Source organism: Nipponia nippon, unplaced genomic scaffold (genome assembly GCF_047370975.1).
Source record: "Nipponia nippon isolate SJK-2023a ecotype South Korea unplaced genomic scaffold, ASM4737097v1 scaffold_2, whole genome shotgun sequence".
NCBI lineage: Eukaryota > Metazoa > Chordata > Aves > Pelecaniformes > Threskiornithidae > Nipponia > Nipponia nippon.
In genome coordinates, this window is record NW_028262336.1 from 65,520,366 (window position 1) to 65,543,932 (window position 23,567).

The window sequence follows — 23,567 nt, forward strand, 5'->3', positions numbered from 1 at the left end:
AGGGTCTGATCTTCTTCCCTTCACAATCAATAGTAGTTTGGCTATGCTGACCTCACTGAAAGCAGCACTAGTCCATATTTTACTGTGGCCATTTATTGTATCCAAAGTAGTCCAGAAGGGAGAGGTAAGAAGGGCATCTGGTTCCACTGCTATTCTGAGAGATCAGAGACGACCCTAAATCATGATGGTTGATGGCCCAGTGTGTGTTTCTGAATACACCAGGCACTTCTTAGGGAGGAGAGGAGCAATCTTCTGCCACGGCAAGGTTTCAGTCAAAGTATCAGCAGACTGGCTATAGGAGGGAGAGTGAACCAGGATATTTTTAGCCTCAATTATACCCTGAATTCTGGTTTATTTCTTTATTCTGAAAATTCCCGTAGTTGTGACAAACGGGGATCTTGGTGTAACACCGGAGCCTTGCTTCCTTGGCTGTGGTCAATTCAGTAAGGGAAAGGGTAGATGTTACCACATTGTGCACGTGGGAGCATGCACCTGTGCTATGCTGAAATGTGGTTATTCCCAATCAAAGTATTGTTTGTCACATTAGACATGGGCCAGTTGTCACGCTTTTTTCTTTTATTGGCCTTTAAAAATATCTACAAAGTCATTATAAATAGACCTTCTTCCATTCAAGATGGCAACTTCATCCCACTGCTGAGGGATGTAATTTTCATATGTGCACTTGAAATGCAGCCAAGTGGAATCCAAATGTCACTACCCAACTGGATGAGGACCAGTCCCCCACCTTTGCAAACAGCCCCCATAATATCGCAGTGGGGGGCCAGGTCCAATTTCTTTCAGAGTCCGTGGGGTACCAGCTGCTGGGGCACAGCTGGGCTTTCCCCAGCCTTTTGAGGCTGACACTCCCTGAAGGATGAGCCTCTTTGCAGCCTTTCTTCATTTTCTACATGTGGGCTTAATTTAAAGAATTTTTTATTCCACTTCTGCTCATAAAAAGTAATCCCCTCCTGGTATGCAGGCTGCATTCTGTGCATGAAGCTATTTCACTGCACGGTGAAGTGACCTTCCAGCTTTTTGTGGTGTCAGAAAGCCGACACCTCTTGGGTTTTTTCGCTCCTAGGTCCATCTATTGTTATTGACTTCACGCTCCAGCTTTTGTGCTGAGTTCAGTATTTTATTTAGTAACTGATCCACACCAATTAAAGCATTGCCTAAATCCCCAGCTGTCCAAGGGCCTGATTTTTCAAACTCAAGGGTAGGTCCAACATACCAGCCTTCTTGCTCCAGATTGAAGGGGGTTGTAGTCAAGGGACATTGCCAGGGTTGTTGTGGTGGTGCTACGCTTCACAAAGCAGATTTAAGAGCATAGTCCTGAGATGGGATTTGAATGCTATCAAAAAGAAAATCATGCAAATCCTGTGGGTTTTTTTTTTTAATTCTGAAGAGGTACCTACTGACTTCTAACCTGTACCAATAGCAAAAACTATCATCAGTGGCATATTTGTGCTCCTCAGCCTTGATATTTTGTTTTAATGGTTTGAGTCCGTTTTTATAACTCAGAGGCAGAACCATGTTTTCCTGCTAAATGTGTTCTCATCATATTTACCTTTGCCTACACTTTAACCAGCAGGAAAGGAAAACACCTTCAATGTTGCCTTTGTATTAGGACACGGTAATACTAAATGGGTGGGGAGCGGCACAGAGGAGATGTGGTCACCCCGACTAGCTTTGCTTGCTCCCCTAAGTGCTTCCACTGGCCACGAAACACAGAAGAAAGAGACAACGGTGCGGTGTGGGATCATGTGAAGCCCTGCACACTCCTGCTACACCACGTCTCATGAAGCTTCTAAAGCACTTTGCATGCTTTTTAACAGGCCACTAACGACAACTCTCTTGAGAAGTTCTAAATTAAAGTATTTTTTTCCATTTTATGCACGGCAGCATGCCATTAAATCAAAATAAGAAGGTAGCGGCAATGTTGATGACTTGAAAAGAACATTCGTGTTTTCTCTTGCGCAGCACCAAAAGCCCACGCTTTTGCGGAGATGATAAGATGCTGGTAGACCCTTTGGTGCTGAAGAAGAAGCTCAATAGGATGGCAACAGAGCAAGGGGCCTTTGCTGTTCTCAGCAGCCTGCTGCTGTACGTCACCGAGCTCGCAGCCGGCGATCCGCAGCTCAGCAACAAGAGGACAAAATGGGCAGAAGGTAAAGAAAACAAGGTGAGTTATAACCAGCTATGTCCAGATCCAAACAGGGGCCAGCATCCGACCAGATTTCAGCTCTTGCGGTCCAGGTTTCTAAACAACAATCGGGAGCCGTACACCAAGAAAAGAAGGGAAGTCGGCAAACTTGTCATTAAAGAGAAGCTGTGGGTGAGCAGGGCTGGTAACAAGCTGGACAGAAGCAGGGACAGGAAAGGGGATGGAAAAGCAGCGGAGGAGGATGCAGACACAGGACCCAGCGAGAGGGCCAAGTGGAGCAGCGCGATTGGGAAAAACACAGTGAAGAACATCCTGAAGAAATTTTTAGCTGCTGAAGAAAAAGAAGCCAAGGAGAAGTCTCCCAGCTGGAAAAAGAAGGGGGCAAACAGCGATTTGCCAAAAATAGTCAACAAGAGTTCGGTCCTATCCAAACTGAAGGAGCAGTTTGAACAAAGCACTCTCTGCTCAGCCGCAGAGGTCAAAGCATCGCTCTTGCGCAAAGGTGAGAAAAAGACTAAAATCTTCCCAAGCAGAAAAACTATTCGTAAGCCAGAGGTCAGAGTACTGCGCACGGCAGCAATGACAGCCACAGGTATAAACAGTCCAGAGTCCCAATATTTAGTGTGCTCCACAGTCCCGGTGCCCAGACTCAGCATCGCTACCGAAATTAACCATCCTTGGAGCTGGTCGAAAAATAACACCGCGAAGCAGCCTTTTGGCCATGACACACCACTGAAAGAAAAGGGAGGGTCTGACAGAAAGCCTGGTGAGAACAAAACGCCAGCAAATGCAGCACAGGACAGGGAGGACAAAGAAGAGTTACCGGTGGCACCCAAAGCCATGTCTGATAGAAAGGACCGCGCTGAGGCTAAAATAGATTCCACAAAGCAAGGACCCAACTTTAATCTTAATAATCTAGATAGCCCTTCTACTACCCATAAAAACAAAGCTCTTGCAGACTGCGTCCCTCCCTTGTCTGAAGGGAGTCTAGACTGCAACAGGAATAACATGTCAACTGGGCCAGAGACGTCTTCACTACTGGGGATTACCAATGCTGTGCAACATGGTAAGGAAGACAGCCCACCTTCTAACTCACCTTACTCTAGCGCAGTTGAAGGATCCCATGAACAAAGTCCTCAGGGTACTAAAACAGGTGAGATTCCTGAAATAACTATGTATGTATACAGTTCAGAGGAAGCTGACACAGAGCTCATGGAGCCAGAAAAGGATCCTTTCTTTGCAGGCCAAAAATGTTTTCCAGAGCAGAAAGCACTGGAAAACATTCTGCCATTTCACTCTCCAGAAGTTCAATCATCTTGTGAAGTTGAGCCTCCAACGGAGGATCGACAGATAACTCTCCTAACATCAGCTTCTGGCAAAAAGCCACCGATAGTCCAAAAAGAGGCACGAGGTTTAAGAGGCAAATGTTCTGAGGAAGCCAAAGAAGGAGCAAAATATCACAGTGAAGACAAAATATCCTCTACTTCTAGCAAAAATGATAGTGATGTCCCAAATAAAAAGGAAGAGGAAAATAAAACACCCAACAGCCAAATGCAAAACGAATCCAAAGCCAAGCAGCCACAGCCTCCTCAAATGCCCAGCCCACAAAATAATTTTGGTAATTCCAATGCTGACATATCAAATCCAGATGTAAATCAGAGCAAACCCACACTGTCCTCAAATGAGAGCCAGGAGCAGAAGCCTGGTGCTGCGGAAGAAGAGCACATCTCTTCTCATTTGGAAAAGACACAAAGCCCTTTGCCAGGTGACCTTGTGAAGCACAGTTCCTACATTGCAGAAGATTTTGAGAAGGACAAACTATCTTCATCCAATGAAATGATGAATCATGCAAACAATCGAGCCCTGCACAGGAGTACCTTGACTGACCTAGAGACCTGTCACAAACTGTCCAAATCTTTCACTGAGCGTGAAGACGCCACTGCAGATGAGATGCCCTGGCCTGACTCTGAGGTGTGTCAGTCACCCTCATCAACCCCTTTACCAAAACCAATGAGTGGGATTGCAGGACAAAGAATCCCTCACACTCTTGGGAATCCCCCAGCCCTTCCACCTATTGATCTGGTGGGACAGGGAGCTGGTGGTGTGGGAGATGAGCATGCCAGTCATGGGTGTGAGAAGCATCCACCACCCTCTTCAGATGAGCTGACAAATTATGGGAGCGATACAGTGGCAGAGAAGAAAACTGCATGTGATTTTAAGAACCAAGTGCTGTCCCCAAATCATAAAACAGAAAATGAAAACTCTACAGCTGAAGAGACAAATCCATGTCAGAGATTTGAGAACTGTCTTTCACTTTTAACCAAGAAGCCAGGAAAACATGCAAATAAAACCATGCTAGCAAGAAAGCCCCTATTATCCTTGGAGAAGAACCGAACACCAACTTCAGATGATACCACGAAGCAAGGAAGTGATATGCTGGAAGAGAACCCATTTCCTTCATCATCTGAATTGGTCTCAGACCAAAAGAAGCATGCAAAAGGTAGTAATAAGGTCTCCAAACATACAAAGGATAAGCTCTTGTCATCAGATGATGACATGAAGCATGAGAGTGATAGGATGGAGACAGAGGAGCGAGGTGAGAGAAATGCCTTGCATAAATCTGAGGATGAACAAGCATTCGCACCAAGTGATACAGTGGATCAGGATAATAACTCTTCAAATGAGAAGAATGCTCAGAGACCTCAAGCATCCCAATTACCCTCATCAGAGCATGATACCAATGTTCAAGGAGTGAAAAATACTGGGCAGAGTTTGAAGCATCTAACACCTGTAAGAGATTTTGTTGAACATGAACATGATATGACAATAGATGAAAACATCTGCTGCAATAATGGGAAACCCCACCTGTCATCATCAAATGAACCAACGAAACATGCAAATGACAGTGCAGGGGAAAAAAACATCAAGGCGAACTTCAAGAATTATTCAATGCCACCAAGAAATACACCAAGACAGGACAATAAGACCACTGATGAGGAGAATACCCCTCATAATTTGAAAAATGAACCAGTGCAACATAAAAAGAGTTGTGAAGGAGAGAGGAATACTTCGTGTGATCCTAAAAATCAAATACCATTATCGAATTCATTGGTGAAGCAAGACAAGAAATCCTCCCCTCTAGATACACAGAAACAGATGTCACCAGGTGACTTTGTAAAGCCTGAAACTAAGTCAGATGAAAAAAAGACTAAACATACCTCTGAGAAGCCCCAGTTACCTTCTTCAAACAAAGTGCTGAAGCCTCAAGAAAGCAGGTCTTCAGGAGAAAGGAAGCAAAAGACACCAGCAGTGGAGGACACTAGGTCACCCGAAACAAAGGCTGCAAAAGAGGATAAGGAGCACCAGCGTTCTGGGAAGTACCAGCCACCTCCTTCAAGAAAATCAGCAAAGCGTGAGGAAAACACTCCAGGAGGAGAAAAGCAGCAAACGAGATGTGAAGATTTTACGTCGCCTGATATGAATGCTGCGAAAGAGAAGAACAAATTTCCCATTTCCAGGAAGTACCGATCAGTATCTTCAGAAACATTGGCTAAGCCTCAAGAAAAAAATACTCCAGAACAAAAGCAACAAACATCAGCTTCTGCAGGTTTTAAGAAGCCTGACGCTAATGCTGTAAAAGAAAAAGATGGAGATCCAAATTTTGAGAAGTCACCTTCTTCAAAGAAAGTGGTGAAGTCCCAAGAAAAAAATACTTCAGGAGACAGGAGGCAAAAGACACCGGCAGCAGAGGACATCAGGTCACCTGAAGCAAAGGCTGTAAAAGAGGACGATAAACAACAGCATTCTGGGAACCACCAGTTACCACCTTCGAGTAAATCAGCAAAGCCTGAGAAAAATATTCTGGGAGGAGAAAAACAACAAACTGTATCTGAAAGTTTTACAAAGCCTGATGCAAGTGCTGTGAAAGACAAAAGCAAAGATCCAGGTTCTGAGATGTGCCAGTCCCCATCTTCGAATTCACTGGTGAAGCCTCAAGAAAAGAACGTCACAGTCAAAAAGAAACAATCGCCACCACCACCTGATGAAAAAACGACGTATAAAACTGGTAGTCCAGAAAAGAAGAGTGGACCTGAGAGAAGAGAGAAATACCAGCTGCGCTCTGCAGCTCAAACAGAGAAGCATAGCAATGATGGCTCAGGAAAGGAAGGCCCTGTGGGCGACTTCAAGAGCTATCAAGCTCCATTGCCAAGTGATGGCATAAATTGTAAAAGTAATACTGTCCCAAAAGAGACTGGTTTGTCTAGTACAGAGAAGTCCCCCAAATCATCCTCATTTCATCTTGCATCAAAAGATGAGGCAAATCCTGCTGGAAATAGAAAGAAACAGCCTGGATTTAAAAAGTACCAAGCACTCTCATCAAAGAATTTGATGAGGCATGAGAAAGATGTTGCTGAAAGGGAGGGGAGCTGGCAGGCAGCTGGCAAAACAAGTGAGAGAAAAGCAGAACTGGAGGACTGCTCTAAAGCAGCTCCATTCTCAAAATACACAGTGGAAAGCTACAGTGAAAGACCCTTAGATTCATCTTTCAAACCATTGATCATTAGAGTAACTGACACGTTCAAACATCACAGCTAAAAAATACAGCTACAGCTTAGGCAAGAACTTACAACTGATCATGCCACCAATTCCCTCGATCTTTCTTTTTTCCTTTACTCTCCAGGGCATTATATTATCATTTTTTAATCACAAGGACATTGATGTGCATCTATCTGAGCTGGGCTTTTTTTCTTTCTTAAACATTAGCCTGAAGACACGAATTAAATTAATCACTGCAAGTGAATTAGCTAATCACTGAATTAATCATCAGTTTATAAATTAAATATGAGAAGGGCTTTGAAATCGCATGCATTCAGCCCTGGTCCAGACTCTCCTTGCTAACTAATGGGTTTTGTTTGTAACAAAGACGACTGTTCAGGGTGAACTCTATTTGTATTTACTTATTCTAATGAAACTCTGCTAGTACTTCTTCCAGGAATGGTGGTAGGCAGTGTCAGCTTTAATTATGTCAAAAAGCGCTTGTTCTAAGCCCTGCCTTTTCACAGATTAATGGGAACTGTTGATCTATTGCTGTATTGAGTGACGCCATTAGCAGAAGTAGTGAGGGAAGGAGGGCAATGCTTCATTTATCTGCAGAAAAATCCTCAAAGGACGTTGATGCTACAAGAGGATTTACCACAAATGCAAATGTTCAGCCTCATTAATATTAATATTGGAAAAATAGTGATTTAACCTCCTCTGAAGCTATTTGCACTTTGGCCATACACTGTACGCATTATTGTTGTAAAGATAAACCATTTCAAGGGGTTCTTAATTACTGCAGATGAACATGCAACAAGCGTAAGAGCTCAGAAAAGCTTGACACTGAAAGGCCCTGAGGACAATGTAAGCCAGAGGGACTCAACACCTTGCCGGGGCAATTCAGCTCCTCCTGGGACATCTGTCCCACTCCAAATCCTGGGGCGCACAGACATGAGGCAGGTGCCGCAGCTCACAGTCAAAGTCTTAGGAAGTGTTTATTGTACCATGCAATGTGAAATGGAGCAGTTGTTAGAAGCAGCCAGTGTCACTGAATCCTACTAATGGGACATGGTGGTTTGTGTTTACAGTACTAGCAGCTTCTGTGCAAAGTTCGCGCGTGACGAGTGTCGTTTTGGGGAAGTGATGGCAGGGTTGCTGCCTTGGGTGTCATAGCAAAGCTGTGACAGACAGAGAAATCTTACGGCACCACTCTCCCATACGCCAGTTTAGCGTTGTAACCACGCATTCAGGTTGAAACTTACTGTGGAGGAACTCTAAAGGCATATCCTAAGGACCCACCTTCAGAAAGTTGCGGAGCTATCCAGAAGGAGAGGGGGTTTACGCAAGCGAGGTCCTGCTCCCTGGTGGCAGTGGCTTCCCTTCAATTTTTAAGACAGTCCCCACGACTGCGCTCTGTGCAGCTGAGGGCTGGCTGTTGCTCCAGCCCAGGTTGGCAGAGAGCCCCGACCCACTGCCAGCAAGGGAATGAGGACAAGAGCGGGCTGGCAGCAAGCTGAGATCAAACCCGTTTGCCAGCACAATGCACACGTCTCACATACGTGACAACTGGGCTGGCCGGGCCGGGGATGCTGCCAGGAGGAAGAGGAGACCTGAACATCGTGTCCCCTGACGGCTGAAGAGGCTTAGACTTTGATTTCTTTTCCTTCACAACATGGCAAGAATTAGACTTTCTGGCATCCAGAGGCTCACAAAATGAAAATCATATATATGTATCACACCAGTCCTCAAACAAGAGGCTAAACTGAATTTATTGGTGGTACAAGACTGCCCTTCTGTGCAGAAGTGTGTTTCACCCACTGCTTTTATGAGCTGGCAACCAAAAAGGCCACTTTGTACTAAACCTAAACTGTAATTTACTTTTTATTGTCCATGATTTCATTTCCCATTTGAGAAAAGTCCTTACAATGTAAAGCGTTTGCACCAGACTTGAATAGTAAATTCTCTATTAGCTGGCTTCTCCTGCCAGCAGAGGAGAAGCTGTTTTATTTATTCTTTTTCTGATCTTTTGAAAGAAATTTACAGAGGTTTTTTTGCCCCTTTTTCACACCTGGAAAGATCACTACCCTGTCACAAACTAAAGGACTTCTCCTGTCTGCCAGATATTAAGCGGGTACCATCCAAGAGAAGCAGTCAGTGCATCCCAGGAGGCCCTCAACTCTTCCAATTTACACCTGCAATGTCTTTTTTTCTCAACAGAGATACAGCACTAGGAGACTAAGCACCCTATGTTCAGGACAAGTCAGGCAGAATCATCTTGTGGGGGTTAACTTTTAGGTTGCTGCATGCCTTAATCTCTGCTGGTAAAACATAAATCATCCAACCAAGTCAATTGACCGTTCCTCCCTCAGGTGCACTTAAAACGTGGCAGAGATTTGCACTAAATGCATCCTTAAGGGTAAAGCCTCACTTAAGCAAATCACTGAGTTTTGTTTCACGAGCTGACACAATTAATCCTCCAGGAAAGGAGAGAGTGAGGCCATACAAATTCCAGTGGCGATGGCTAGAAGAGCAGTAGGAGACTGCTGTGTCTTGCAGTCAACAGCCCAAAACAAGCTGCTCCAGACCATGCTGGCAGGAAATTTAGCACTGGTGATAAGCAAAGAAATGCCAGAAATGGGTATTTCAGAAAGAACAGGAGTTCGAGGAGGGGTACACAGATCTATGTCAGCTGTGCCAGGTGTGCGAACGGCCAGGCTCGAACCCTGGTGAGACTCTTGCCCAAGGGAGACAGCAAATAAAGTTTCATTCCCCGCCCCCAGGAGTCCATCCCGGCCTCCATCACCCCAGGAGGAGAGGCCCTGTGCCTCTGCTCTCCTTTAAGCACATTTCCCACCCCATCACAGGAGAGAGGCAGTGATGGGAGCCCTCCCGGGCTGCTATTTCACTTTGTCTGGCCTAATAACAGATATTTTTGATGCTTCTGCCAGTACATCTCTTGGCTTTCGTAGTTTTGCATGATTCATGTAATTCTGTACAGTTCTGTTCCTCCACCACGCTACAGCCCTCTGCTTTACTAAAACACATCTTTCAAGGCAAGCATCTCTCAAGATCACTGAAGGCATTAGGTCAGACTAAATGTAGCAGGAAATTTTTTTTGCCAGTTTTAGTAATGCTTCCTTAAAGCCCTGGCTTAGCTATAGATACAGCCAGATAATCAAAACCAGGCCAGGCACAGGGAAAATAAAGAAAAAACAAAGCGTAGGTAAAAAAGATTTTTCAAAGTTACCCCTCTGTGGTGACATAGTTTGACATTTCAGAGTCTTATGGAACTAGCCTCTCATAGAAAGAGATTTTTTTAAGGCGACTGGGCAAAATGAATGACAATGTCATTTCCCCAGGTGTAGCTCATTGCTTTGGGTTCTCCAAAGTGTAGATTTCCAGGAGTTTTTGAAAGCCATAATGAATAAATGAGGTATTTAGGGGAAGTCCCGACTCCAAGCTGGAACTGGGGCACCTGAAATGTTCCAGCTGAAGACGCAGGTCTGAGGGGGATTCGGTGGTTAGTGGTGGGGTAGCGGTCGGGGCAAGCAAAGAGGCCAGGCAGGGTCCCAGTAGCAGCCATCACGTCAGCAGGACACCTCTTCGATGGGCTTAGTAATACAGGATTCACAGAAGGACTGATTTGGGGTGATTTGGATAGCCAAGCATGGACCTGAACAAACCGCACGCCAGTGTGGTAGTACAGTCCCCTTCCCACAGCTGAACACGTGGCCCTCGTCTCCAGCAGCCCGCATTTCTGACTGAAGGACAACCCTCTGCCTTTGGTCTCCAAACTCAGCCACGAGGCCAACAGCCCTCTGGATGTGCCTCGCTCTCCCTCCATCTCCTACAGCAACACAGCCCTAGACTGAGGCGCCTGAAGCCGAGTGGGACAAACCTGGGCCTCAGAGTCCCAGCTTTGTAAAGAGACTGCCACTGTTTCCAAAAGTTTCATGAAGCAAATGTGATGCCCGTATTTCTGGGGCTTCAGGCACCGAGAGAGCTCAAAGTGACCAGGGGAAGGGCTAAGAGCTCCCTCTCCCCCCCAGCTCAGAAAAGGCTGCTAAGCCGTGCTGGATGAGTGTTGTCTACACGAAAATGTAACAAAGAGCTCCCGTTTGCTGATTGCTTTTTGTTTGGTTTGTTTTTTTTTTAAATTGAAAGAGAGCACATAAAGCTTAGGTACTCTCAGCAAAAAAAGTCTAAGCCCTGAGAAGGTTTAGCCAGTGGAAGAACTCAGGCCAATGCTGTACGATGAGACACGACCGGTCCACATCAAAATTAGGAAATGTGTCACTACTTTTCTCCAGACCTCCAAACCGGGAAGAAACATTTATCCTAGTAGTGCTGTCTGATTCCAAAGTGCTCAACAATGACAAATTAATGAATGCACACTTCTGGCTCTGAACTGTGAAATAACTTAGTAATTTATCAGCATCTTCTAGGGCTGTGTCTCAGACAACCTTTAACACATCCTGCATGACAAAAAAGAGAGAGACTAAGCCTTGAAGTTGTACGATTTGTCTCACGTTTCCCCGTTGTACTTTTAGTTTTTTCCATTCCCACCTGCAGCCAGCAGATCCCAGCACGCAGGGATTATTCCGCCCTTCGGTGGAGCATCCCTCCGGCCCCGAGGTGCCACAGCTGAAATCGCTGGGCTGCTGGCAGTAGAAACGCTCCACCTAATGGCTGAATTTGTAAAGCAGGTTGCAAGCAAGCCGTGATGAATGCAGAGCCCAAGTGGGAATAGGGGGCGGAATAGTAGGGAAACTTAGGGAACCATTTCTTCTCTTATTCCTGCGCCGGTAAGGACCGTCCAAAAGGAGCTTGTCTGTGTGACCAGAGTAACCTTACAAGTAAGGATCCTTATGGATTTGGGGGGGGGGGGGGGTGTGTGCTCTGGAACAGTAAAGGAAATCTCTGTTACCTGAGAAATAAGCACAGGGGTATTATCAGCTATCAGCAGAAACAATTTTAACTACTTTACTCACTACGTGGTTTCCAAAATGCATCACGTCCTCTAAGCTTTATTTCTTTTTTTCATTTCCATGAGTATCTCTTTTTATAGAAGGAAGCATTTTTCACTCCTTGATGAGAACTTTCAACATAGGAAAAAAAAAAAAATCTTGCTGGGTGTCTGCTTTCCTGCCAAGACTCTTTGTATACTGAATAGCCAAAGAAGCAGCAGGTCAGTATTTTACCTCTTACAACCTGAAGGACCTGAAACAGTTTTGGGAACTGCTACGCACCTCCTGTTACTGTATTTGGTTTGTCCTTAACATGCCTTCACTTGCTTGTACTCTACTGAGCAGCAGGTGCAACAACTTTGTAAGATGGTGGGATTTTCACTTGGCAAGCAAGCGCTACAGCAGGCTTTCAATGATGCGTGTCATGCAATAGCGGAAATGTACTGCCAGAAGGAAAATTTCCTGAGAAAATAAAGCCATAGGAATCTATAATGCACTGAACTGGTTATCCTCAAAAAGCCACCAAATAGCTGTTAGGGCCTATATTTAAATAAACGGCTAGTTACTCTGAATATCCAACACGGGACGCTTTATCAAAGGATCTGATTTTTTGGGGAAGTGCTCAGCACTTGCTCTCTGAAAATCAAGCTTCTTTCATAAGGTGCCGCATGTTAGGCAACTGAAGCTCCTTCTAAAAACATTCACCCAGATTTCTGAAATACAGGAGAGTGTCACAGGCACCTACTTGCCCCTGCATCTACAAAAAAAAAGGCTGTGAACAAGAGAATTGGCGTGCAGGAACCGGCCAGCTCGCCGCAGCCCTGTGAGTGAATGCAGCCAGCACAGGTTGCTTTCACCGCAAGGAATTGCCACCACTTTCTGCAGACTGCACACCTTTTGGGCCTGCACCACGGCAGTTGCTGAGCCAGTCACCCTGGCCCTTGCGGGGGGGCGGGGGAGGGAGACAGTTTTTATATGGTTCAGATGCAGCACCGTGCTCCCCAAGGCTTCTGGAAGGAATCAAAGAAAGAAAACTCTTGGACACTGCAGAGCCAGTTCATCCTTACCGTGAAACAACTGTGTTTAGTCAAGTTACGCCATCGGAGTGAAATGCTTGTGTCCTTTGGGATTCGTACCGATACCATGGACTACCCAAAGGCAGCTCTGGATTGCTAGCCCCGGTTACTGAGATCTTTCATTCTTCTGAAGAATGGGAACAGTGCGGGCAGCAGTGATCCAAGCACCCAAATAAGGTCCCACCAAATGTATCTCAGCTCTAACTGGCTCCAGGCAAATTACCGCAGAAGAACAGAAATCCCAAAAGACATCTTCTTTATTAACTCATTTAAATTACACCCATCATGTAACAAGAAAGTCTGTACCATTGTCATACCATACTGATTTCTTAATAAAACTGTTTTCCTTCTTAGACGGGTTACTTATTTGTACCACTGAGTCTTACTTGTGTGTTGAGAAGGCAAAAATAATAAAAGCGTACAAAATAACGATCTTGTAATCATTCTGTCATTATCAAGGAAGGAGCACGAGAAACAAAGACAAACAGCGCCTGTAAGTATCTCATCAGTATGCAAACTCTTTTCCTTAAGCCCAAGAGAGCTGACACATGCTGAGTTTCATGGAACAGCTGGGAACAGGTAGAAAATGCGGAGCATTAATTATACAAATGTCATGGCTTTGAAAAGAGCAGGACAAGCTGCATTTTCTGCAGCTTGCTGCCTGCTGCCCTGTCCCCACTGGCTCCTCAGACCCGGGCAAAGAGCAGGCTGCGTGCCAGGGAGGTGACTCCAGCCACCAAAATAGGAGCAGTGATGGGCTGAGGACCAGGTTGGTGGGACCAGCCTCCTCCTCCCACGCTGTCCATAGAATGGGGGTGGCCAGCCAGGGCTGCATGACCTGACGTGACTTCCTATCTCACTTTTGCTTGGTGATGGGAGTGATTAAATGCACAAACCTGGTGCCACAGCAGGGCTGGATCAGGTTTGGCTATCCATGATCCAAGGCTGGCAGGAGAAGCCAATAACCTGGTGACCACATTAGTGCATTAGAGCTGCAAAAAGGCCTCGGGCAGCTACTCCTTCATAGATAACCTTTAAGTAAAACAGCATTACTGTGGAGATTGCTGGATGCTGTCCCCTCCAGAACACAAAACTGGAGCAAAACTGAATCCTTGAATATGGAAATACAGTCACCCACAGAGCGATCCAGGACAACCTGCAAGCACTCAGCTCTGCCTGCTGATCGGCCGGAGCAGTCAGGCAAACCTGGGGCTAGCCTGTGAGGAACAAACCCTGGGGAGACCCTCAGTCCTTGCTTGAGCCGGGCCTTTCTTCTGCTCCTGCAAACACTGGTGAAGGGAAGAGAGGGACCTTGCTGAGGGTTCACTCCTGCCCCAGCTGAAGACGTTTTGGAGGAGCCAAGCTCAGTTCTGTTCCTCCTCATTGCAAACTCTCCGTGCAATCGTCGTCACTCAATTGTCTGTGCGTCCCACCTGCAGAACAGAGGCCATACTCCGCAGGCAGCGGGGAGCTCGGGTGCCAGCTACGGCCAGGGTCCGGCAAGCACCCAGCCTGGACCCACCGGCTGGACACAAGCAGCACAGGAAAACCAGGACAGAGGCTGCCCACCCACGTTCACCATTGTCCTGTGCATCTGACTCCTCTTCCAAAATCACCGCTGCTGATCCTCACCTCCCCTTTGGCTCTTTCCGAGTTAATTCTCCAGGGGACATGTCTAGGTGAGATGGCCACTGAGCGGGAGAAGTGCGGTGGAGAGTGGGCAGAACTGCTGTGGGAGACAACCCACGGGAGCACACAGGTTATCGGTGTGATCCCATACACAGGCAACATTCTTTCAGCTGTATATTTAGTTGATTTGCAACTCCCCTGTCATTACCCAAACCAATGCTAGCAGTTGCGTGGGGCCTTCTGATGTTCCTCTGGCGTTTCTCTTCACCGGCTCGTACAACCCATGTTTGAAAAAGGCACAAAGGGTGCATGTAAAGTGTGTGGGAGTGTGATTCCCGGCAGGAGTGAGTATGAAGCTGAACGTCACTAAGAATTAAGAGAAACAGACTTGTACAAGTACCACATGGAAGCAAGCACTTAAGCACAAGCTGTTCCTAAGAAAATATAATGAAAATACTAAGTCTTGATTTCGCCCTCCCCCAATACAGTAAGTCTTTCCGACGTCAAAAGAATCAGCTTCTTTCTATGCCTTGCTTCTCCATCTGCATAATGGGACTGAATGACTTTTCCCCTCACCTTGGTGCCTGTCTTTGTATACGTGATATGTAAGTTCTTTGGGTCACGACAGTCTGCGACAAGTGTATGTATGTGGAGGTACCACCTATCTGCCCACGACTAAGAGCTCACCTGAAGTTTCCAGGCAATGTGACAACTCAGACTGAAGATTACATTTATTACTCTCTTTTAACTTCAGTCCCTCACTTCCAGAATTCACCTGGAGGTAGACATGTGGCACAGGTGCAACCTCTTGGTGCTCCCTTTCAAACAAGCTAACGCCGAGGCTTAGTTTTGTGTTAAAAAATCAGTTCACTGACTTTTTAAAATATCTTTTTAAAATAAGTGGCCACTGCTCTCCAATGTACACCACTAGCGCCCAACTCAACAGAAACGCAAAATCAGGCCTTTCTTTATGCTTTCTCCTTTAGAAACTGAGGTTTAAATGAAAAATCAGCTGTTTGCAAATCTCAGGGGCTAAACTGTGATGAGATAATTGTCTGCTTCCCAGGGGCTGAAGAACAGTTCAGCTTCACTTCTGAAGGCCATGAGATCATGACAGCCTCTGCAAAGATCGTTAAAATGCCTCTTTGAGTGCCCTGTGGCTGATGAAGGATTATAAGAGTCAATTATATTATATCAAGGATTATGTTAAGTCAACCAGCAGCGACAGGACCCTGAAGCTTTGACAGGTTCGCTGGGCAGCCCCTTGCGTGGAGCAGCCCTACGGCAGTGGAGCAGCTTCCTCCACATCAGAAGCTCCGGGTGGGACAAGACCACCACCAAACCTCTGATAAGAGCCAGAAGAGACCATAGCAGGCCAGCTTGGGTCTCGCTCACAGTTGCTAGGACCAGCAGGGCCAAACGCATGCTGAATTATGGGCGGGAGGCATAGCAGTAACAAGGCTCTGCTGATTCTCATCAGCGTGCTGCATGGTGGTATTTAGGACACGGTTTACAGGGCTGGTAAAGGTAGGGCTGCAGATTCTCTGGTTCCTTTGTGGTGCTTACAAACCCTTCTGTTGCTGGGGGAGCTGACCATGTGTGTTTTCCTTTTGCCAGCTTTGAGATAGCTTTTTATTCAAAATGGGATGAAACTGAGATTGCCTGTTTCCTTTTAGTTTTTTTTAAAAGGGCTGAATTGGAACAATATTATAAAAATGAAATGTTTTCTTTTGGTTTTGACTTTTTACTGTTAATTGGATGTGACTGTGATTCCTGAGCACTACAAGACAGCCACTGAAATAAGATAACTTTTCTCCTTAAAATTTATTTCAAATAGAAAAATGCATTCCAATAATGTTGCTCCAGCCTGACAAGGAAAGCTCAAACTTCCTGAAACACTGTGTTTTGGTATCTTTCAAAAATAAAACATGTTCTCCTGAAAAAAAATATGCTTAAGAACCAGTATGTTCCAATCAAAACCATGTTTCATAGGGAGACCATGGATGATTTCTAGTAGCAGGGGGAGGGTATTAAGACCTGGGCTGGGAAGCTGAAGTGGGTGGGAGCCCTGCAGCATGCTCTCTCCTTGCAGCTGAGGCACTGACCAGGCATGAGGAGACCACTAGCAAGGGTAGAAGAAGCCTGCTGCAGAAGAACATCAAGTTGTGGTTTTGGTTTGGGTTTGGTTTTTTTTTTACATTTTTTAAACAATCCACTGGGATAGGATTAAGCTCCAGAGACAGACACTCCAAACTATTTTGGGATAATACCCAAAGGGCAATTTCCTTTTGCTAACTGATGCATAAAAAAAAAAGAAGAAATCCCAAGACCGCCATAAGCAAGGTGTTCCTGAGCTTGTGGGGCTGTTTTGTTCCCCGGTCCTTGCAAGTGGTCTTGTCTGGCCTGCAGATGGCGAGTTTGCCATTTGGAGATGGGGAAAAGCCCTGCATCCTTAAGGGAATCTGAAAAACAAATACCGCGTGAAGATGATAGCTAAGAGTTAACTCTTTAACCTCCCTAACACCTCTTCCATGATGCTTAATTTTGTGTGCATGACCAGCTGTTTACTAGGCATGAGGATATTGCCCTGAGATGGTAATATCAGTACTTTGGCTGAACATTATTACTTGCAATGGAAATAGAGAACTTCACCACCCACTTCAGCAGCAGCCGCAATCCACAGCACAAAATCATTAAGATTGCTCTTCCAGGAGGCAAAGTAAAGGTATATGATGATCATGCTATTATTTTCTTGTCTCCCTTATTGTCTTTAGTAATACACTGACAGAAATTAAGAGATACCCATATTGACTGGTGGACTCCAAAGGTCCCACAGCAAGATCCAAGACTAAGACTCAAGCGATGACTTGCAGCGTTACTGATCTCTGCGCCACCATGAACCAAATTCCCCCAGGAGGTCAAAAATGTTGAGTCTGGGCCCCACTGAATCATCACATACTTTTAGGAAAATGTTTTCCATATGTGTTTTTCAAAATCCACATCTGTGTTTTAAACTCACCTGGACTCCTTCACCAATTCACAAAAGTAAAAATATGAATATTTCACAAAAGTAAAAATATGAAGTTGAAAAGAGTACTTTTAATAGATACAAGAATACATGTTTTTCCCTGACTGCCCACATGGAAACTCCGCTAAGCTCACTCTGTGACACACGCATTTCCTATTGCTGCCTTCCCTCTCTTTCTTTCCACTTTCCTACCTTTCCCCTTACGTTTCTGTCCGGTCCAAGGGCTACAAAATGAGGCCGGAATGTGAATCGTCTGTTTCCAAGAAACAGAGAGAACTTGCTCTGTGGGTCAAATTTCCCATTTATTTTTCAATAAAGATTTCTGAGCCCTCCTGAGAGCCACATGAATAGGAATGTCTTTCCAGCATGCAGCTGCTCATTAATTCCTGGGAAAACCCCTAAAACAAACAGAGGTTTCAGTGACAGAGTAATCTTTCCATTCTGAAGCTTCGCTCTTATTTTGTTAAAGAAAGCACTCGCAGCCATTCAAAAAATGTTTCCAATGTGCTATTTTGATCAGCTACACAAACGCACACGCATACTGCATTCTGGCTGCAAATCTCAGATTTGGTGACAATTTGGTGCCCAAATAACTAAAACATGGGGGCGGGGGGGGCATTTTTCCACCCCTCCTGTTCTCCAGTCTGGTACCCACTCCTCCCTGGATAGCTTGGGATTTTCCCTCTGCCACCACCCCAGCTGCAGGAGGAGCCCTGGAGGGAGGAAGGCAAAGTCCTCTGCATCTTGGAGCCCTGGGCAGCAGAAGGGACAGGCAGCTGCTGCTGCCGCCAGTATTGCTACAAAGGAGGTAGCAGCATCCCCTCTGACATTTCCAGCATTGCAGGAGGATGCTTTCTCAGCTATGGGACCATAAATGCACTGCAAACAAGCCAGGCCTGTTATATGTGCACCAGGGCTGAGCTCTGCTATCTTGTTCATCTCTACAAGCTGCAAGACTGGATGAGCTGCATGCTGTAACGCAGCACTGATTCGAAACCTCATGTAAACACCTGCCTCCCCTTGCTCTGCCACCGCCACTACTGTCTCCCACTCCCCCGCAGGGAATGGGTGGGTTTTGCAAGAGCCTGGACACATATGTGAGTGTATTTGCCCATGGCTTTTCCGCTGCATGCCCAACACCCAGCACTGCAGGGCTGCTGCTGTGACTGGAGCTGTTTCGGGGCTGCTGCAGGGATGCTCTCCGAGCCAGCAAGTGGCTGTGGAGCGCAGAAAAGGATGGAGGTTTCCTACAGTACCAGGGAAGGAGAAACGCACAACAAAAGCTGAGTGGTAATAAAGAGGAAAACTTCTTGATTTATGCTCAGAAGAGTATGTTGCTGGCAAAGAGCAGCATTTAGTACCTCATCCCTCCAGCAACCCACAGACTCTACTTCATTTCTAGGCCTTACCAGTCTGTGGGCCATGTGGGCAGAGGTAAGGGGAGCAGAGGCAATATCTCACTAACATATTTCACTAGCCTGGGGGCATTCCCTTTGCATGCACAGCATTTTTTGGCTGAAAAAAACCAGCATTTTTGGCTGACTAAACCTCCTTGCCTTGCTGCAAGACTCTCTGTGCCATTACCTCTGCCTTTCCCAATGCACACAGGGCTTCCAGGCTCAGCTGAGAGTGAACTTGCTGCAGAGTCTTAGGAGTACCGGAGCACTGGGGTCTTAAAGCCCCATTACCACTTGGCACAGAGCATCCTTTTATAACCTACAGGACAGAAATCATTTAACTGCTGCCCCAGATTACTGCTGACAAAAATAATCCCAGGGTTTGCTGTCACTTAGATGACATGGTGGCGCAGGCCTGAAGGGAAGACTGCACCCCTGGCAACCCCTCTCCAGTGAGAGCACCAGCTCCCTCCACCCCACACAAGTAATTTTGGAGACTTCTGCAAAGTCCTGCCACTTCAGGGCAGAGGGTTTTGCTGTCATGTCTGCAGTGGGCTCAGTAGCCGCGCTGAGCACAAACCAACCTCTGCCTAGCCAGAGCCCCTGTGCTTTGTAGGATCTGGCTCTTTCTTTCCATTTTCCGAACTTGAAAAGGTCTGGAGGGTGTTTTGCTGAGATCAACAATCAAATCTGCCACGATTTGCTTCAAGGCCCTTTTGACATTCCCCAATAGCATCTGCACAGTGATTTCTTTGGTTGTGTTTCTGCTGCAGGCGTAGATCAAAGTGCGCTCTCTGCCCACTCACCGCTTGCCATTCAACTTGCATTCCCCAGCCACCACTGCTAGTCAGAAGCTTTTTTAACAAGGCTGCTTTATCACTTATGAATATTATCATTTGGCCCTGGGGGTAGATCTGTGAGCAAACAGCTTGCTAACAGTAAACGGCGATAAGAAAGCCGCCCTTGGCAAAAGCAGAAGGCATATTGCCCTGCAACAACTCCCTGTTCTAGGCCAGCTCAGGACGCCCCTCTGACAGCCGAATGTGGGTTTATATGGCAAACGTGTTTGCGTGTCCCCTGCTGGGGATTACAGGAGTCTTGCTCTCTGCTGTTCTCAGGATTAAGTAATGAGGGAGACAAGTTTCTCGGTAGGGATTGTCTTGCTTCCCAAAATGTTAGAAGCACCACAGAACAGCAATAAAAAGAAGGCAAGAGGAAAACACGGTAACCATCCATAACACAGAAAAAAACAGAGTTTTGTAGAAAAGCCATTTACTCCATTAAATAGTGAGAACCAAAGGCTGTAAAATTATGGAGGTAAAAGGTAACTGATCAGAATTCAGGTAATTAAACTGCTTTCACTCCACACTTTAAAGCACAAACTCACCATCCAGGACTGCCTTTGAATATTCCAGCAGGAAATACTCATGGGGAGGCAGTGCTCTGACTGGCATCTTTGTGATACACCTTCTTACCCTCCTCTATCAGATTGAAACGTTAATAGCTGTAATTTCTCACCCACTCTGGGCAGTCAGCTCTCGTACTCAGTTGAACTGGCCCAGCCTGATGCCCCCTGAGCCACCCCTCTCCTTGCACTCCACGCATGCTTGCTCTTGGGTTGGCTCCACATCACTCATTTATCTCAGGCTAATTTTGCTCGTGGATACCTCTCAGGCCATACTTTCTAAGTCCTTTGTTCCATACAGTTTTATTTTTAAAAATGGCAACCCAAAGGGAAAGAGAGGTAAAAGAGAAGCACGATTCAATTAGATGGAAACAAAAAGAATGAATTACTTAACGAATACTTGGCAAAAACATGCTTTAGCTAAATCCTGAGAGCTGCACGCAATGTCGCTGGCTCTAGGAACATGGTTGTCTCTGCTGGCAGTCATTAGTGTTGTTGTTATGTACAACAGGTCCTCTAAAAATAGCCATGTTCAAATTAGAGGAGCAAAAGCCCTGATGCAGTGATTCTCTGTGGTGTCCTGCCTCATCTCTTCTCACACTTATCAAAGACGGATTTTGCCTCACCTTCTTCTAAACTATTTTTACCCATCTCTAATAGTACAGACCGTGAACTCGATTACTGTGTTGAGTGAGGTACATACGTTCAAGGAGGAGATCCCAGATGTCTTTGGTCAGCATAGGTTTTTAGTTTAATTAAAGGTAAGTGCTAAAACAGAAGTGGCAAGATATGCATCTCGCATGTCCTTATTATCAACATTTCAGCATTCACAGCTTTGCTCTTCGCAATCATCTGCTGCAAATTTCTCAAATATTATTTGATGTCACTCCACTGGTTTTCAAAAGCATTTAGCAAGAAATGTTAAATGCAGTCCAGACCCGAACATCTGAAGATAGCTCTGTGGGTCAGGGAGGTGCAAGCCGCAAAAGCCAGTTACAGCACAGGGGGATGTATTTACAAAAGATACTGAAGGGTGCTCAAGCGGAAAAATAGACCATTGAAAAGCTAAAACCAGCCATTGATTCTTATGTAAGTGTTACCTAATCATTATTTCTTCCCAGAAAACAGTCCATCAGTGCTGTCTCTTGTTTCATTACAAGTGTCCCCTTTGTGAGGACCCTTGACAGCAACTGTGACATTTTTAAGTACTGTTCATTATCACTGCATAGGCTTAACTGCAAGGATCAGTGTTAGCTTTCTGCCCTGAGAATATGAATGGTATTGCCAGGGACACACTATCAGTGCTGTGGGAAATACAACACCTTGCTAATCTGGCGTTTGTTTCATACTAGAAACTACACTGTGAACACTAACTGCCCCTTGTAGTAACCACACATCAGTACTCTAAAATGCAGCCACTGCCATCAAAAGGGCCACCAGTGTTTTACCACGCAGAGCAGAACAGAATCATAGACTCTTAGAATCACTTAGGTTGGAAAAGACCCTTAAGATGATTGAGTACAACTGTAAACCTAACACTGCCAAGTCCACCACTAAGCCATGTCCCTAAGCACCATGTCTACCCATCTTTTAAACACCTCCAGGGATGGAGACTCAACCACTTCCCTGGGCAGCCTGTTCCAGTGCCTGACTACCCTTTCGGTGAAGAAGTTTTTCGTAATATCCAACCTAAACTTCCCCTGGTGCAGCTTGAGGCCGTTTCCTCTTGTCCTATCGCTTGTTACTTGGGAGAAGAGACCGACCACCGCCTCGCTACAACCTCCTTTCAGGTAGTTGTAGGGAGCAATAAGGTCTCTCCTCAGCCTCTTCTTCTCCAGGCTAAACAACCCCAGCTCCCTCAGCCGCTCCTCAGTCTGCTGTCAAATACTGATGGTGCACTTTGAAAGGCTGGGTCCTCCCTAGAAGAGGACTTCCAAGAGTCCTCTCTGTGGAAACACTCTTTTTTTCTTTTCTGAAGGTGGGTCTGAGGAAGTTCTCAGGCAGTTGTCCATCTTCCTAGTGTCGAATGGTTTGATTTTCAGCTTGCATATAGGTGCTAGACTTGCAAATTTGCTGTGAGCTATATTTGATCCTGTGATGTGCAGGGGAAATACTCCAGTGTTCCGTGCAATATCCAATGCACCAGCATTTTCCCTACTGGATGGAAGGCTGAACTTGCTTTCTCTCTGCCTGCAGCTCCTTTGTGTTTGCTTTACCTGGCTACTCAAATGTGAAGTAAAATTGTGGCTGTACCTTCACATTTAAGACCTGGCCTGCTTTAACATATAGCCCCCGGCCTCCGTTTTTTGGTAACACAAGCAAAGAAATGCCATGTGAGAGAAAGAACAGCCACGTGTAATATATTTTGCGAGAGCCAGTTGGTTCCTTCAGGCAGGGACTGGACATTTCTGGCCAGAAGGAGTGCTAGAGCATCCCAGTGGCATTCCTCCTGTCTCAGCAACCCCACGTTGAGCCTTGGGGGGTTCCAAGCCTTGGGTGAGTTTCGGAGCTGGGCACTGGACCTGGAGAGAGAATTCACCCTTTTTTTGCTTAGGTGAAGCCCTGAGTGAGAGTTTTTCATACTGGAGGAGAATCATCTCCTCTCCTCGAGTGATTCACACACTCTCTGGTCCTGCACTGCCACGGCTGTTTGAACCCCGAGGACTGGGACAGGCTGAAACAAAGAACTGAAAATGATTAAGAGAGACATGATGAACACTCAGCCCCTTCCCCCCCACCCGGGCGACTTCTGTGGGATTGAATCTGAGCTTTCTTTGCTGAAAATTGTTTCATTTACACAAACTAACCTGTTGCACACATATATAGAACAATTAAATACTCAAAATCTGTAATTCTTAGCAAATTTTATACAGGGCATTTATGCTGCCATGGAAATGCAAAAAGCAAGGTCTGAGAGATATTTTCAGTACAGCGTAGTTGAGAGAATTGCAGCTGGAATTACTTATAGTCTCATTATTTGGAATGCTAAATGGTTTCATTACATGTAGATATCATGGGCTAAGTTGTAACTGAGTGGGGCAGAGCATCAGGGCACCTACGAAGCACATCCACAGCAAGCAAAACTGTAATGGTCTAATGTAAATTCTAAGTATTACTTGTGTATTTTGGTGGGTTGATTTGCATCTACATACAGATTATGACTATGGTCAATTTTTCATCAACAATTTTCCATCATTATCTAATAAGAAGATGCTTGCACTTTTGCAATCATGTGAAAAAATGACTGCTTAGATCAGGAAAGATAATTATCATAAAGCTTACTTGACTATATTCAGAAGTTTATCAATTGCTTATGGAGGACTGGTAGTGATGAGATGTCATGTAACAGGAAATTATTATAA

The 23,567-nt window shown here is 45.6% G+C and overlaps 1 protein-coding gene across 4 annotated transcripts in view; it reads left to right on the plus strand.

The window, feature by feature from the left end:
- Positions 1-13,099, plus strand: part of ADPRHL1 (ADP-ribosylhydrolase like 1) — a 43,016-nt gene extending 29,917 nt beyond the window's left edge. For all 4 annotated transcript variants that reach the window (XM_087756229.1, XM_087756228.1, XM_087756230.1 and 1 more), the window contains one exon: positions 1,981-13,099. In XM_087756229.1, coding sequence (XP_087612355.1) covers positions 1,981-6,760 — 4,780 coding nt within the window. In that variant the 3' untranslated portion in view covers positions 6,761-13,099. The remainder of the gene's footprint in view (positions 1-1,980) is intronic.
- Positions 13,100-23,567: the final 10,468 nt, after the last annotated feature.